The sequence below is a fragment of the Sprattus sprattus genome (genome assembly GCF_963457725.1).
Source record: "Sprattus sprattus genome assembly, chromosome: 6".
In the NCBI taxonomy this organism is placed as follows: domain Eukaryota; kingdom Metazoa; phylum Chordata; class Actinopteri; order Clupeiformes; family Clupeidae; genus Sprattus; species Sprattus sprattus.
Window position 1 is genome coordinate 18,022,738 of NC_137925.1, and position 15,821 is coordinate 18,038,558.

Below are 15,821 nucleotides of genomic sequence, written 5' to 3' on the forward strand. Positions count from 1 at the left end.
AGGCACCGGATGCCTAAAAGAGCCCGGGTGACGTAATGTTGATTCTTGAGTGACAGTTTCTATGCCAACGTTAGCATTACGTACCCGGTCACCGCGTACCCCGCATCTATATTGCTAATAGCAATTCCTCCTTTTGTGCGACAATATTAAGCGACTAAAAAGTAGCTGATGGCTTTCGAACAACTCTTGAGACTCTCTGACTGATAGCCAAAAAGTGTCGGGGTACAAAGTGTCCGTTTAGGCACAATATTAAGCGACTAAAAAGTTTTAGCTACACCTGCCTGATGGTATTCTGTAAGTTAGCAATGTCCGCTAGCATATCAAAGCTAGCAATCCCCCGTTGTTCTTTAGTAAAATGTTGTGCAAACAATGCACTGTTTTGTTCAAATGTAACTGTGGGTGCCGTCAGATATGTCTAAAAATCACAACACATTAAGGAGTGTCTTAATTTAAGCACAACAACAGATGAATAGCTTCAAGCTAACAAGACACTAGCACGAGCTAGCTAGCTGATGGAATGTGCTTACTTTGATACATACATTTGATTTATATAAACTAGCGAATCAACAACTTTCCTACCAAAGTCAAACATCAAATGGTTGTTTTGGTTGGTTTATTGTAGGTCAAATACAAGCAAGCCGGTCTCAGGTAGCGAAGTTCAATGCAATATGCTCTGAAGTAAATCGCGTTATGAGCGATAAAGACCCGGGTGACGTATTGGCGTTGGCATAGCAACTGTCACTCAAGAGTCGTTCGAAAGTCAACATTACATCACCCGGGCTCTTTTAGGCATCCGGTGCCTTTTTAGCTTGACAGGGCCAAGGAAACTTTTGAGAGGGCATTTCTGAAGATCTGTACATAACTTTGTCTCAATTAAGTTGTTAAAGATATCCTCTGTTCAATTTCCGTGCCTGACAGCTGCAGGTCTGACACAGACCGCTATGATCCGTAATTTTCAGGGTTGAGGATAGCAACGACATCACGTACACAAGACTTCACAAACTCTCCCTCACTACATGACTTTTATATCACTATATGACTATTCCCTGCCACCTGATACGATGCCAACGTGACCGTTTCAGAGTACTTTCAGAGTAATTTCCGAAAAAGCTGAGTCTGCTTCTCTGACTGACGATTCAAAGTATTTATGTTGTGCTTGCATAGCTCTGTGCCTTTAGGAAACTTAGGAGCTATGTTAGCAAGGTGCTAGATTACGGTCATAGCTGTTCCCTTTACCACGAGACGTGCATTTTGAATGATGTCAAAGTAAAAGTCTGTCAACAGAATGAAGCATTTTTTTGATTTTTGAAAACGTATCGGCGGGCCGCAATAAATGAAGAGGCGTGCCGCATGCGGCACGCGGGCCGCCAGTTGCCCATCCTTGCCCCCACACTATTATCATAGTAAATTATAATAATGTTTAAACAAACAAATAAATAAACAAAAGGAAAAAAAAATAAGATCAGAAAGTCTAATTCATATTACCGCCGCCCCCCTTTGCACTACAAACAATGGACTGTTCCACCGCTAAAGAGGAATGAACGTTAGTGAACGTTGAACGTTAGTACAACTTGAAAGGAAGATGAAGCGGAATTATGCGAGTGGTTGGGAGAAAAAGAAAGAGGAAACTAAAAAATATATCGCCACACTGCCGAAGCTGTCAACGTTTTTTACAGTTTCTGTGCGGCCACCACCACCGTTTGACAAGGAGCCAGAACGCGACTCCAAGCCTGGTTCTAGCGGGCTAGCTAGTGCAGAGGATAAGGAGATACAAGCTGCAGTTAGTTCAGTGGATGTTAGATAAATGAATATCAAGACGTTAATAGTAATAAGACAGAGACCAGCAATCAGAATTTCAGCGCTTTATCTTTTGCAAAATAGGGAGATGTGTCACAACCAAATATCATGAACAAACTCCAAAGAAGAGCTGGGCGCAGCCAGCCTTATGTGACTAGAAAAACCAGGTTTCATCACACAAAGGGCGGTATTCTCTCGTCCCATCGCTTCAGAAGCTGCTGCAGTGATCTCAAAATATGTCCTTGAGAGTAGAGCAGTGTGCATGATTATCAGTACACAAACAGGTGGTTTGCCTCAGCAAGAGAGTATTCAAGGCCTCAGCCTGTAGGCCTCAGCACACAGGAAAAGCAAGGACAAGATCACAGTTTCCATTGAAATCAGCATTTCATGGGAAACCTTGTTACACCATGATTGCGCAGAATTAATCGTCCGAGATTTCCTGGAATGGACAACCCACCTCCGCCGGTCCCCGTCTGAGCACAAGTGTCATATCGTCATGCTGATCAAGACTCATCACTCGCTGGAGTTCACTGGGAATTCCTCCCTTAGAACTGTCACCATCATTTAAGACAGCTGAGTTTTATACTGAAATATGTTTAGATCCAAAAAATCATTACACACGTTATTGTAATCCAACCACTTATATAGTGTATATCTGCTTCATGTTTGTAACACGGGGCTAGCTCTTATTTTGTATTTATTTCTAACCATTAGTTGTAATTGGTTGCACAATGGTAGTTGTGGAAAGGTACATTTCTCCGCTTTCATGCCACTGTATAATGGACATTAACAATTAATTTACCAAAAGAAAATAGAAATTCTAAGCATTAGCATAAGGTTATTCATAACATGGCTGGGACTACAGTGACTGGGCTAAACTATATTCATTTTTTGCATTAATTAGGGATAATGATCATCCAATCTGAATTTGATGGTAAATAAACATCCATGCATATTGTGTTCATTTGGGCCAGCTGTGTTTTATACATAAACAGTGGCGGACCTACCATAGAGGCGGAGTAGGCAATTGCCTTAGGCCTCCAACCAGCAGAAGTCCCCTGACGAGTTGCCCCCTCCCCCCCCCCCCACACACACACACCTACAAGCAGTGCCCACGGCCACAGACCAGAAGCACCCGCACTATTATCATAGTAAATTATAATAATGTTTGAACAAACAAATAAATAAACAAAAGGGGAAAAAAAAAAGATCAGAAAGTCTAATTCATATAACAACTTGAAAGGAAGATGAAGCGGAATTATGCGAGTGGTTGGGAGAAAAAGAAAAAGAAAGAGGAAACAAAAAAATATATCGCCACACTGCCGAAGCTGTCAACGTTTTTTACAGTTTCTGTGCCGCCACCACCACCGGTTGACAAGGAGCCAGAACGCGACTCAGAGCCTGGTTCTAGCGGGCTAGCTAGTGCAGAGGATAAGGAGATATAAGCTACAGTTAGTTCAGTGGATGTTAGATAAATTAATATTAACACGTTAATAATAATGAGACAGAGACCAGCAATCAGAATTTCAGCGCTTCATCTTTTGCAAAAGAGGGAGATGTGTCACAACCAATTATCATGAACAAATTCCAAAGAAGAGCTGGGCGCAGCCAGCCTTATGTGAGTAGAAAAACCAGGTTTCATCACACAAAGGGCGGTATTCTCCCGTCCCATCGCTTCAGAAGCTCTGACCAAGACCCTGAGTTATTACTGGATGATGACCTGGCACTGTGGCCGACAGATGTCAGTGACAGTGAGCGAGATAAGAGTGTAAACGATTGTGAAGATCACTGACTTTACCTAACGTACCACTGATCCCTCGAGGAAGTTATCCTGTCGCAAGTTGGCCTCCTGTGCGGACGTTCAATACTCCACTGTGAGACATCTAGCCTTTAGGATATCTATGATTGGGAACAGGTGAGGGTAAAAACCAGGAAGTGGCAGAGGGCAGGTGGGGGCGGAGTCTCAGGACAAAGACAGAAAACACATGGCCAGACAAGACAAACACAACAAGCACATGACAACATAAACAATCAGGAGAAAGCACATGTCAGGAGTCAGGAAACACAAAAGGGAAACAGAACAGGATCCTGACCAGTTGCAGAGCAACTCGAAATTTAAAGCCCATCAACCCTGTCAGAATGTCAAAAGTATTACAATCGTGTTGTTCAGTCTTCCCCTCTTGATCAAGCTACCACTTTAAAATCTCTGTTAAGGTCATTTGGTAGCGTGTAGGCCATTTAATATTGATTAGGTAACTTATTTTGGCACTGAACCTCTTACCTGTCTCCGTTAACCCTGCCTTCCACCTTGACACCACGTGAAGCACCAGTTAGCCCTGCTTGGTAAGGCGCAGGCCAAAACGCCCCTGGCCATTCAGATGTGTATGAATGTAGTATATTCATAGTCTTTCATTTGTCGTTGTGATGTTGGCAGCAGTCTGATCGCAGTTTCATTGTGATCTGAAATACCTGCCATAGTTGTATTATTTGAATAGAGTTTTAACTTAGTTCCACACGCTAATCATCAACTAGGAAACCTCTGCACTATTCAGCTGCAAACAGCCAACCAGGGTTACTTGAGCCATAGGGCAGGGTCTTATGACCATAAAAATACTATTGGATGGGTGCATGGAAATGGATAATATGGTATTTAGTATTTAACCAACCATTTTAAGATCTCTATGCTTTTACTCTCTTACTCTTGTCTCATGCTCTCTCTCTTTCTCTATCTATCCATCTCTATCTCTCTCCACCCCCCCTTCTCCCCCTCTCAATCCTTCTCTCTCTCGCTATCTCCCCCGTCTCCATCTTCTCTCTTTATAGTATTCACTCATTCAGGTTGGGTTTGATTTGCATTACATTGGATGCATTCATGGTTTCTCAGGTTTATTTGGTCATTCAAGTGTATTTGTTTTAATTGGCCTCCAAGCTGTTTATTCAATTGTTATTATGTACAGTTGCATTTGCTTATTACCAACCACATTCCGTTTGGTGGATACTCATAACATTTAAGCTTACCTTCTATTGTAGTAGTGAACTGTTCATTCATGAATCATCCATTTAACATTACTGTGCCACTAGCTTATATATTGGAGGTCATTAATCATATCAGTCAGAGTCAGATTAATCATATTTTTCACAATATTTACTATAAACTTTCTTTTGTCCCACGAAGTTCCAACACGTTTCAGCCTTCCAGCCTGTTGTTTTAGGCGTGTCGACTTGGTTAAACATTTGGCTGCCTTGTGACTTTCATCTGTGACATCACAGTCTGGGAAATGTGAGAAGTATACTCCCACATTGACTGGCACATACTCACTCGATCACACACACATACACACACACATTCACCACCACCAACACCACCACAGAGTGAGACAATACAGACCCACAGTTATATAAAGGGGATAATGTGAGTGAGAGGGTGGGTGAGTGTGCATGTGAGAGAGAGCGACAGAGAGATCAGAGCTCACAGTTGATACGCTTATGTGAAGCAAAGCAAGCAGGAGAGTTTCTTGGACTTGATATGGATAAGGAGGAAAGCCAAGACGGACAAAAATACTCTCTAAAGTGTGACTGACTGTGAACATTCTCTGACGGAAGCAGAAAGGAAAGGCAGCAGCCACTTGAACCAGACTGTTGATTTTGAACCTCAGAAATACCTGCGTGGGCTTCAGAGTGAAACTCAGACAAGCAGAGTTTCCAACGGTAGGAATCACAGGGGCGGGCAAGAGAAGGAGAGAGAGAGAAAGAGAGAGAACTCAGACCTGGAGATTAAACACTGCAGCTCCTTGGAGAAGTGGATATACTCACCGGTCTATTACTCCAGTGTCTGCTGTGTGACAAGAAGAAACTATGGCTCAGTGTTACTCACTCTCACTCTCACTCTTCTTCACCGCACTTCAATTTCAATTCACATCTTCAAACGAGTCGGACTGTGAACCATGTAAGTTTTTTTAAGCAGCCTTTTTACTGTCATTTCAAACACTGTACAAGCAGTTTCACTGTACCTGTGTTTGTGCATTCCACCACACTTCTGAAAAAGCCCTGGTCTATCGCTCTGCCTTTGTTTACATGCTTCTGACAGATCATAAAGATAGACATTCCAAATAAGACAACTTTTTTTCAGCAGAACAGTGGGTAGGGAGAGAGCTAAGGAGCACTGTACTGGAAAGCGTTCCACAGGAAACTGGAAAAACATGTGTTGGCAGTATAGTCTGTCCTCTCCCTCAGTACTAATAGAGAGGGGACGGGGTATTTTTGCTTCTGCTGAATGCTTACATCTAATTAAAACAAAACATTTACTACCAGTCTGAGGGTGTGCACATGTGTATGTATATATTTTTATGAGTGAATCAAGCTAAGACCCTATCCCCCCCAGCCAAAAACAGAAGCTGCTGCCTAAGTCAGTACTTTACCACTCCATGTTGTACTGTGGCTGTGCTTGAACAACTGGAAATAAAGCCGCACTCATGCTGTTTAGTGTGCAATGGTCAAACCTTTTTAAAATGTTTCGTCATAAGCAAAGTAAGAGTTAGCACTTTACTTAATAGTCTTAAAAACAGTTAAATTCAATTTGAGCGCCAAAACAAAACAAAAAATCTCAAGCCGCTTCACAGAGCCCAGTGCCTGGACCCCCTTAGAGCAACCACAACAGCGACAGGGGCAAGAAAAAACTCCCTGTTAATCAGGAAGGAACCTTAAGCAGAACCACAGCCCTAAAGAAGTATTCAGCTCCTACTGGCAGCAAGTGGACCTCTGCAAGTGGACCTCTGACTAGTTGATGTGAAACACTTAGGAGTTCATAATAGTATTGACATTGAGTGCCACACTCGTAAGGTGCGACTGTTCTTGTGTTTGATGTTGTTTCATGATGCTGAAAATGTGTATACAGTTGGGGGGGGGGATTGGCATAAACAGCTACCAGTTACTGTCTAGTTGTTTTGTCTAATCTTGTTCCCTTGTGATTGGCTGGCACTATTGTACGTAGGAGGTCTATATGCTGTGTGTGAACTGGAATGCTTCAGTAAAGTGGCATGTACCGTCCATTGTGCCAATCTCCATCATTTACAAGCACGCCAAAAAACATATTTATGGTTAGCTATGATAGTGGAGACTATGCCAATATGTTGGCTGATATTTGGCAGTATAACTATAAGTAAGTACAACAGCTAGCTAACTAAAGAGGCCCAGAAATGACAATAAATCCGTTGAAGGCCATGGCAATAAGTCAGTAAACTATTGAAAACAGGCAACTACAAAACACTCTCTTTCAAATGTATGCAGTGACAAACTGAATATGCTCTGTGGGGCTACATTACTCATTTAGGATGATAGAGATGAGGAGAAAGCTATGACTCCTGTAAACACAAAAGCATGTAACGGCTGATAATCTTAGAATATAATACTAATTAATTAAGACCTTTATCAGGTTTTTAATGGCACACACGACACTCTGGAGCACAGACGTGCATATACTATGGAGGTGACACTGGACACACACACAAACACGCAAGCAGGCCTGAGGTTGCAGTGAATTTATTTTCTGCATTTTCCCATCCTGGACTGTCCTTCCTCAAGGACACCCCAGGAGCAGTGGGCAGCTTGTAGCGCCCAGGGACCAGGTGAAGTGAACTGTCCATCTTTGGTCAGGGATGGACATGTGTTCTGTTATTTTGCATGTTTTTTCTGTTGGGGTTCTTAGTGGAGGAACCCCCTTGTGAACACGGGGAGAACATGCAAACTCCACACAGAAAAGCCCAGGAGATAGCCCACCTGAGCACTGAAGGTCTGGGGAGGACCTGGCCCCCAGAGCCAACAACACCCCATGCAGGAATCAAACCCATGACCTTCTTGCTGTGAGGCGCCAGTGCAAGCACCTGAGCCACTGTGCCACTAAATAATACGATAAGGATATAAGCATCATTTTATTGCAAAAAGTGTGCAGCAATAATACTATGATAGAAACATTAAGAAAGCGTAGGGAGATGGCTTTATCTCACTACCAACTCTGTTTACCTGGCACAGTTTCCCTGTAATTATACCGCGTTCATTTCCAATCTGTCTACAAACCATATGTGCATTTATAACAGAATGTACAAGGGTACACCAACAGATAGCTCTCATACCTACATATAACATATTGATTAACAAAAATCATTTGTGTTTTGGAGACACAAAGATTTTGCATTTATGTGATAAATGTGTCCTTGCACAGGAGATGCTGACTGATGTTGAGTGACTATAGAAATTATCACTATAGAGATGTCTCTATCGATATATGTTCAATTCAATTCAATGTTATTTATATAGCGCCAAAACAATAGAATTGCATCAAGGCGCTTTACAGAGCCCAGTGCCTGCACCTCCATGTGCATAGTTTGTTCAACAAAATTATGTCACTTTTTCCTGTGCACGGCTTTTACTCCTACGTCTGATTCATGCATTTACAGTTAGTGACCCTCTGCTTCTTTTGAGCAATCACACTTTCTTGGCAGAAATGCATTTCTAGTTTGGTCATTGCTTCCCTTTAATGTGAATGATTGCATTCATTAGTCACAAATTATAGGTTTGTTAGTGTCCACCGAACATTACAGGAAAGTATCAACAACTCAAATCAGATTGTGGATTTTCCAAAGGATGCATTAGCACACACGCCCATCAAGCGGGATAATGGCGGAACAGGAGACACTTTAACATGAACATAGAGGTCATCTGGTTCATGCTCTCCTCTCAGTCCACTTTGATTACCTGTGCTGTTGAAACTCAGTGGACACTAACAAACCTCACTGCATGTATAGTTCCATACAACACTCAACAAACCCACCTGCACAACTATTGGACTGAATTTCTGCTGCTACTGCCACTGAGTGTGGTCCACTGTCTATGTGTCACGTCAGAACACGAACCTGCACCAGCCACACCCCTGTTGGTTCCCACTCACTCACGTGCACCGCGTTCGCACTCGGGATACTGATCACCCACACCTGTCACGGTCACTACATATGCCATGCACTCCTTTCACTCGGTGTCTGGTATCGCACTCTACGGATTACACTGATTCTCCTGCATCCTGATGTTGATGAGTATTGCTTTCCTTCACAACCAAGTCTGTTGTAGTTTATGTCAACCAAGTTTGACTTGTGTTTTTGTTTTCAGCTGCGGCAGATCGGCTCTCTACAGGTGATAACATCAGTAGGGTTATATGAAAAACCTTTTGTGTGTGTGTGTATGTATGTGTGTGTGTGCAGGGGCGCTGCCAGGATTTTTGGGCCCTATGAAAGATTCTAGGAGAGAGGCGTGTTTGTGCGCGCAGCGCACGGCAATTTTTTCGGGTGCCCATTTGAAATAAATCTTCATTATCAATGATAAATATATTGTATAATGGGCTGAAATGGAAGGCACCCAATGCATTCACTTTAATTATGTCAAATTAAGATTCACTAGCATTAATAACTGATTATAAAAACCAACATTCTATAGGTAGGGACTGATATTATTGTTTCGAAATACTAGAGAGATATATTAATGCAAAGAATAGAGAGATGTCGGTAGTTATTTCTTGTATTGCGAATTTGCTCGTTCACACTAACAAAATAGCTAGCTAGCTTGCTAGCTTAGTGTTAACATAGCCCACTACATTACAATATTCCCTTTCATTAACCTCAAGTAAACCTACATTTGAGCAGGTAACAATCGTTAACAACAACAGATAACAGATACAGCCACATTCTGTAACTACCTGTAGGCTACTTACAATTTCACTCCTTGCACCGTTTACTTTGAGCTAAACTCCATGGCTATAATCCTGGCTGTCTTGAAGAGACGTTAGGCAGAAACAAATACATTGTAACGCTGGTTGCACAGGTTATGCAGACGCAGACCACTTTGATTGACTGACACACGCACACATTGTTCAAATCATACGCTGGACACTTTATTAGTATTTCTACATGGGTTTAGATAATGATCAGGCTATAATAAGACCACATCGGCTATGTAATCGCTGACAACCGGGATGATTTCATAGTGGTTGGTGTAAACCGGGACATATTAGCGTCCCGACAGGTTTTTGTCGGGACGCGGGACACGCAACTCAAAATCGGGAGGGTCCCGGTAAAACCGGGACGTCTGCTCACCCTAGGTTAAGACCTCACCTCAGCCAGCCCAGCCGCTCTGTACACCTGCTGCCTGCCAGTGCCAGCATCTCGCATTTCGGATGCTGTTCGATTCAACGCATCGCGCGTTGCGGCCGAACCATTTCGCAAGAGCTCAGGGGGAAGGGCAATATGTTAAATGACAATATGTTAAATCACTAACGAAAACGTTATGGAAATCGACAGTTGTGAGTTTTAATACGTTTATTTCCAATTACCATTTCTTTGTAATGAGACATTTAAAAAAAAAAAAAAAAAAAGGCAAGAATATTAATATTATATTATTAATTGCCATCCGCGGGCCGTGGGCCGTGCTGCGTTGGGCTGGGCCGTTAGAATCAGTACCACCTTTCCCCGCCAGTCAGCGCCCCTGTGTGTGTGTGTGTGTGTATATGTATATATATAATTCATTTGTACAGTGTTTTACATATCATTAAGGCCTAAATCAAGTGCTTTTGAATGGTATTTATTGTGGGTTTTTAAAGTTCTGTATTGCACTGTGTGGTCCTTGAGAAAACATAATTTCATTCTCCTTATTCCCCTGTTTTTATGCCAACATGTGTACATGAAAATAACAATAAAGCTAATAAAGCTGATCTCTTCTAATCACCTATGCTGTTGTGCCGCAGGGATGCGCAGCATACCAATTGTCAACTGCAGCGAGGTGAGCAAGGTGGATCGGGACCATCTCCAGGGCAATGACACGACGGTGCTGCTGCCCATCCTCTACCTCGCGGCCTTCGTGGTGGGCCTCCCCTCCAACCTGGTGGCCCTGTGGGTGCTGCTATCCCGCACCAAGAAGCAGCCATCCACCATCCTCCTCATCAATCTGACCATCTGCGACCTGCTACTGCTGGTCGTGCTGCCCTTCCGCATCGCCTACCACTTCCATGGCAACAACTGGACGCTGGGCGAGCCCCTGTGTCGCCTGGTGATATCCGTCTTCTACGGGAACACTTACGGCTCGGTGATGAGCCTGGCACTGATCGCCTTCGACCGCTACCTGGCACTGGTGCACCCGATCGGCGGGCGGGCGCTACGCAGCTACCGCTTCTCTGTCTACATGTGCATAGCGGCCTGGGCGGTGGTCGTGGCCGCCATGGCGCCCCTGCTGGCCACTCAACAGAGCTACACGCTCAAGTCCCTCAACATCACCACCTGCCACGATGCGCTGCCCATGCACATACAGGGCAGCTTCTTCCTGCCCTACTTTGCAAGCCTGTTCACCATTTGCTTCCTGCTGCCACTGCTGGTGGTGGTGTTCTGCTACGGCTGTATCCTGCACACGCTAGTCAAGGCTGGCCGGCGCTACAACCACGCCGTGCGTGTCACCGTGCTGACGATAGTGGTGTTCCTGGTGTGCTTGTTGCCCAGCAACGTGCTACTGCTCTTGCACTACTCCAACTACTCTAGGTTAGTGAGTGCGGACACGGGGGGCGAGGGCAACCTCTACGTCCCCTACATGGTAACGTTGGCACTCAGCACCTTCAACAGCTGCCTGGACCCCTTCATCTTCTACTACGTGTCTGAGGACTTCCGGGAGAAGGCGCAGCAGCTGCTGTTCTGCAGGAAGCCCAGACTGCTGTCCACCTCCAGCAAGCAGGACACGCGCTCGACCTCTGTGTCCTCTCGGTCCAAGGTGACACTGCTGTCCACCTCGGGCCAGGTGATAGTTATTCCTGAGGCCACCGCGTTGAAGGAGAGTATGGCCTGATTGCAGGGGTGCGGGATCGGGGTGACTAGAAACGGCTACTGGGGCATCGCAAGCTTCGCAAGTGGTGTATATGTGACTGCAAGTGCTTCCCAGTGACTGCTCTCTCCAGATGGAAGAACCAGAGGTCGATTGGAGACACTAGATGCCTGGGAAAAAATACAGCGCCATTTACCTTTTGGTGTTAACATGCATGTATCTGCCTTGCTAAAGCTCTGAAAAGGGAACCGGAAGTATTATAAGAATATAATCTCCATTTCACTCGGAACGGCTATAAGAAATGACATCTGTTGTATCTATTGTGTTATGTGGTTAACGTGTGAAGACGTGGCATTAAAGGTCCACATTGGTGTGATTGTAAAGACCATATAAAACATGGGAGATAATTACGGTAGAAGCTGTAACGCAAGGCAAGTGGAGCCCTGCAGGCCAGAACACTGACTCTGTATAGCAGTGGTGGTCCGTCAGGGCCTTCAAGGCCTTCTCTGCTGGCCTAAACATCATCAGAAAATAAATGTAATAAATACATTTAATTTTAATATTTTCTTTTCATAAATATGTATTCAATTATTCCCCAAAGTCCATTATCTTCATTTCATAGCTTCCAGCGTTGTTAATTTATGTTAGAGCTTTCATCCAATCATATTTCAGCTATCATGTGTTGCCACGCTCCGAGAAACCTTCCCCGAGAACAGAATTCTTCCCTGAGGCCTTCAGAATTCACATTGAAGGCCCGTGTACATCTGATTGGTTTTCACAACTGGCTGTTTCAGTTCATTTAAGTTGAATGAACTGAAACAGACAGTTGTGACAACCAATCAGATTTCGAGTTGGCGACACTGGGCCTTCTAGAACAGGGGTCCCCAACCTTTTTTGCACCACGGACCGGTTTAATGTAGGCAATTTTTTCACGGACCGGCTTCAAGGTGTAATTTTCCACCACTTGTTAGTCATGTCATCCATTCATATTGATGTGAATAAATCATTACACCCGTGAGGCAAGCGCGAGTTCGATAGAATGGAGTCTACTTATATACAAAAGCTAACAGTAACGCGAAGTGGCGTTAACTTGCGACCAACACCATTGTATTACGAATGTTAATGCATGAAAAATACAACTCACCATAACGCTGAATCAGTGCTTGGTCGCCATGTGCTGAAGCAGTTTTGAAGGCTTCATTGGCTTATTTGCTATCTTGTCACCACATATTATACAGAGCGGACTTGGTGCGTGAGAATCAACTGTTGCGATTAACCCGTAATTTAAGTATGACTCCTGGTATTGTCTGTTATAATAAGCTTTCTTTTTTGGAGGTCGTAGGCTCCTCTTCTGGCTCCTTAGTGGGCCTTTTCACCTTTGCAAAGAAGCTCTCCAAAGATTTTAGTTTTGTACTCATTTTCGCTAGTTTGCGGGCATATTTTTTTGAGTGACGTATCACGTGAACGAGACAAGCGTCTTGACGTGACAAGAGGCACAGTCGAATATTATGTCCTAGAAAAGAGTCAAAATAAAACACCTTTCAGACGCTAATAATGAATACAGCGGAAATTATATAAATTATTTATTCTTTCTGCGCGGCCCGGTAACAGATGCCTCACGGACCGGTACTGGGCCGCGGCCCGGTGGTTGGGGACCACTGTTCTAGAAGGCCCGGAAGATTTCTTTCCTCGCGTTGAACGTGACACGTAAACGTCCTTTGATTGGATACTGAGGCAGACCGGTGCAGTGCTTCAGTGCTCAGTTTAGCTGGCTAATGTGAAAACGACGTACATCGGTTTCAATGCTTATTATGCTAGTTGTTTCAATTGGTAAGACTAAATATAATTACATTAACCAACTCAAATAAACTAGTTTACACCAACTTGATAATTCCAGTTTTTGATACAATTACAACGCCATTTTCAAGACGGAACTTTCAAGAAAAACTGGATATCGTGAGGATGGGAAGTTTAATGAAACTGCTTTGCAGGTGGGACAATGCGATGTTTAGTGGACAAACTTGTTTAAGCTCTCATAGGCTACTTTCGGTGGACTTAATAAAACTTTGTAGACTAATCCCTGAAAATCGCCTTTTATTTTTAAGTTGTGACAATAATATCCAAGCGATCATATAACTGAGAGTTTACTACTCTTAATGTATTGTTAATACGGGTGTATTGATTTTAAATGCTCCGGAAATATTAATAAAGTCTGTTGTACTCGACTATGTTAAGGTGATGCAATGCTCACTTATACTGCCTTTCTGTATAAATATAATGGTTCGAGAGCCATGGCGTCATAATGATAGTATTAGGAGGTGGATTCACTCAGTTTATTATACGGCTCTTCAGAATGTTCCAAAAAGTACCGTTGATTTGAATGGGCCATCCCTACGTCATACCCATACATTAATTCCTGCTAACAGACCTCTGCCAAAGATAATCACCGCTGTCATTGGCAACGGGTTTTGTACTTCTAATTCACATCTTTCATATCATTCCGCCAGAAGTCCAGTCATTTTAACGCAACAGTAGAGAGTAATTTGAAGTCAGCAAGTAATGGGTTGCTATGCAACACCTGAAACTTCAAAGTTCTATTTGCTTGAAGAACTATTTATTTCTAAACGGGACACATGAAACGGCACCTAAATCATTAAAAAGAGGTATGTTGGAGGAATGTCTTCTATCGTTTTTGGCAAGTACCCGTATAATAAGCGGGATAATGTATTGTCCGTCGGTCATTCTACAAAAATAATTCCCTTCGGTACGAAACAACACCCTCCGCTGCGCGTCGGGGTGTTGTTCGCCCCGTCGGGAATTATTTTTGTAGAATGACCTCCGGACAATACATTATCCCTTACTTAACATCGTGTAGGACATCGCTGAAGGCCCAGTCGTGAAATGCACGGACCGCCACTGCTGTATAGTGATGTGAAGATTCTATAGAAATACATGTGGTTTGTATTATTCAGTGTTGGAGTACTTTTGAGGATCACACAATGAGTGTAGAAAGAACAAAATGACTCTCACAATACACAATAGACAGTGTTCATAGACAGTGTTCTTGTTTTTATCTTGCTGTAGCAATGTGTAATGCAGCCTTAAGTGAAATTAAAAGGAATGACAACATTCTTTCACATGAAGAATAAAATTGATCTAATTTACAGTTTGGCAAACTTACAGATTTATCGTGCCCTTTTCTTTTCACCACAACCTATCCAGTGGACTGCAAGTCTTGCTAAGCACACACTGATTTTCTCAAGTGGCTTTTTTGTTTACAGAAGTGTTCATAACCTTTTGCTCATTCAAAAGACCAATTGATCAGAATTAAAAAAAAAAAACATTTTCTTTTGCTTTTGCCTGCAGAGTTTATGCCTTTGTCTTTGTCTAGTTTGTGCTTGTTTGGAGCTGAAGAAAAAACACCCACTGCGAAGGTTTAATCAAGCATTTCCATGTGACTAATACAACCGCCTTTTCAACTCCATGTGTGAGAAGATAAGGAACATAATGACACAGCGGTTGAGGGGGGCGAGGTTGAGTGACACTCCAGGCAAGACTAGTTGTCAGTTGAGTAAGCTGAAGCCAGGAATATCCCCCGCCTCTGCTTCTGGGTAAGTGATTCATTTCAAATTCCTGTTTTTTTGGGTGCTCTGGCGCAACAGAAAAAATATTGTTGGAAAAATACATATATGTTCCAGTCATAGGGTGAGTCTGTATACCACAAATAGTTTATAGCTAATGCTACTGATCTCTTCTTTTGGGAGACACCGCTATTCCACAAAAGGGAATTATGTTGTATAAAAGGTGTACATTTACATAAATATGCTGTTCCCTCCACCACCATATCTGGGAAAATCTAATATCGTAAACAAAGAGATGGTATTCTTGAACTAAGGGTCTGTCATTCTGTCGTGAATCCCATGTATTAAACTTTGGACTGGTTTCTGTCAACGACGTCTCTCTTGTCATCTGATAGATTTCTGGAAGTCTTTGTGAGTGCGGTTGTGTTGGAGATAATATGATGTTGGTAATATCTCATGTGGGTTTGTTAGTGTGACTCATGTCTTCCATAATTGTGTTTGGTTGGAGGAGCTTCTCCTTCTCCTTCTGCTAATGAACATCAGATCTGAAATGGACACTTAATGCACTTAGGCTGAGGACAAGTGGGTGCTCATGAG

General features: G+C 43.1%; 1 protein-coding gene across 1 annotated transcript; it reads left to right on the top strand.

The window, feature by feature from the left end:
• Positions 1-5,511: 5,511 nt before the first annotated feature.
• On the top strand, positions 5,512-11,943 carry LOC308366637 (proteinase-activated receptor 4-like). Its single transcript, XM_080840364.1, has 2 exons — positions 5,512-5,743; positions 10,583-11,943. The coding sequence occupies exons 1-2, from the start codon at positions 5,653-5,655 to the stop codon at positions 11,665-11,667; spliced, it is 1,176 nt and encodes a 391-aa protein (XP_080696490.1). The 5' UTR covers positions 5,512-5,652; the 3' UTR covers positions 11,668-11,943.
• The last annotated feature ends 3,878 nt before the right edge of the window (positions 11,944-15,821 follow it).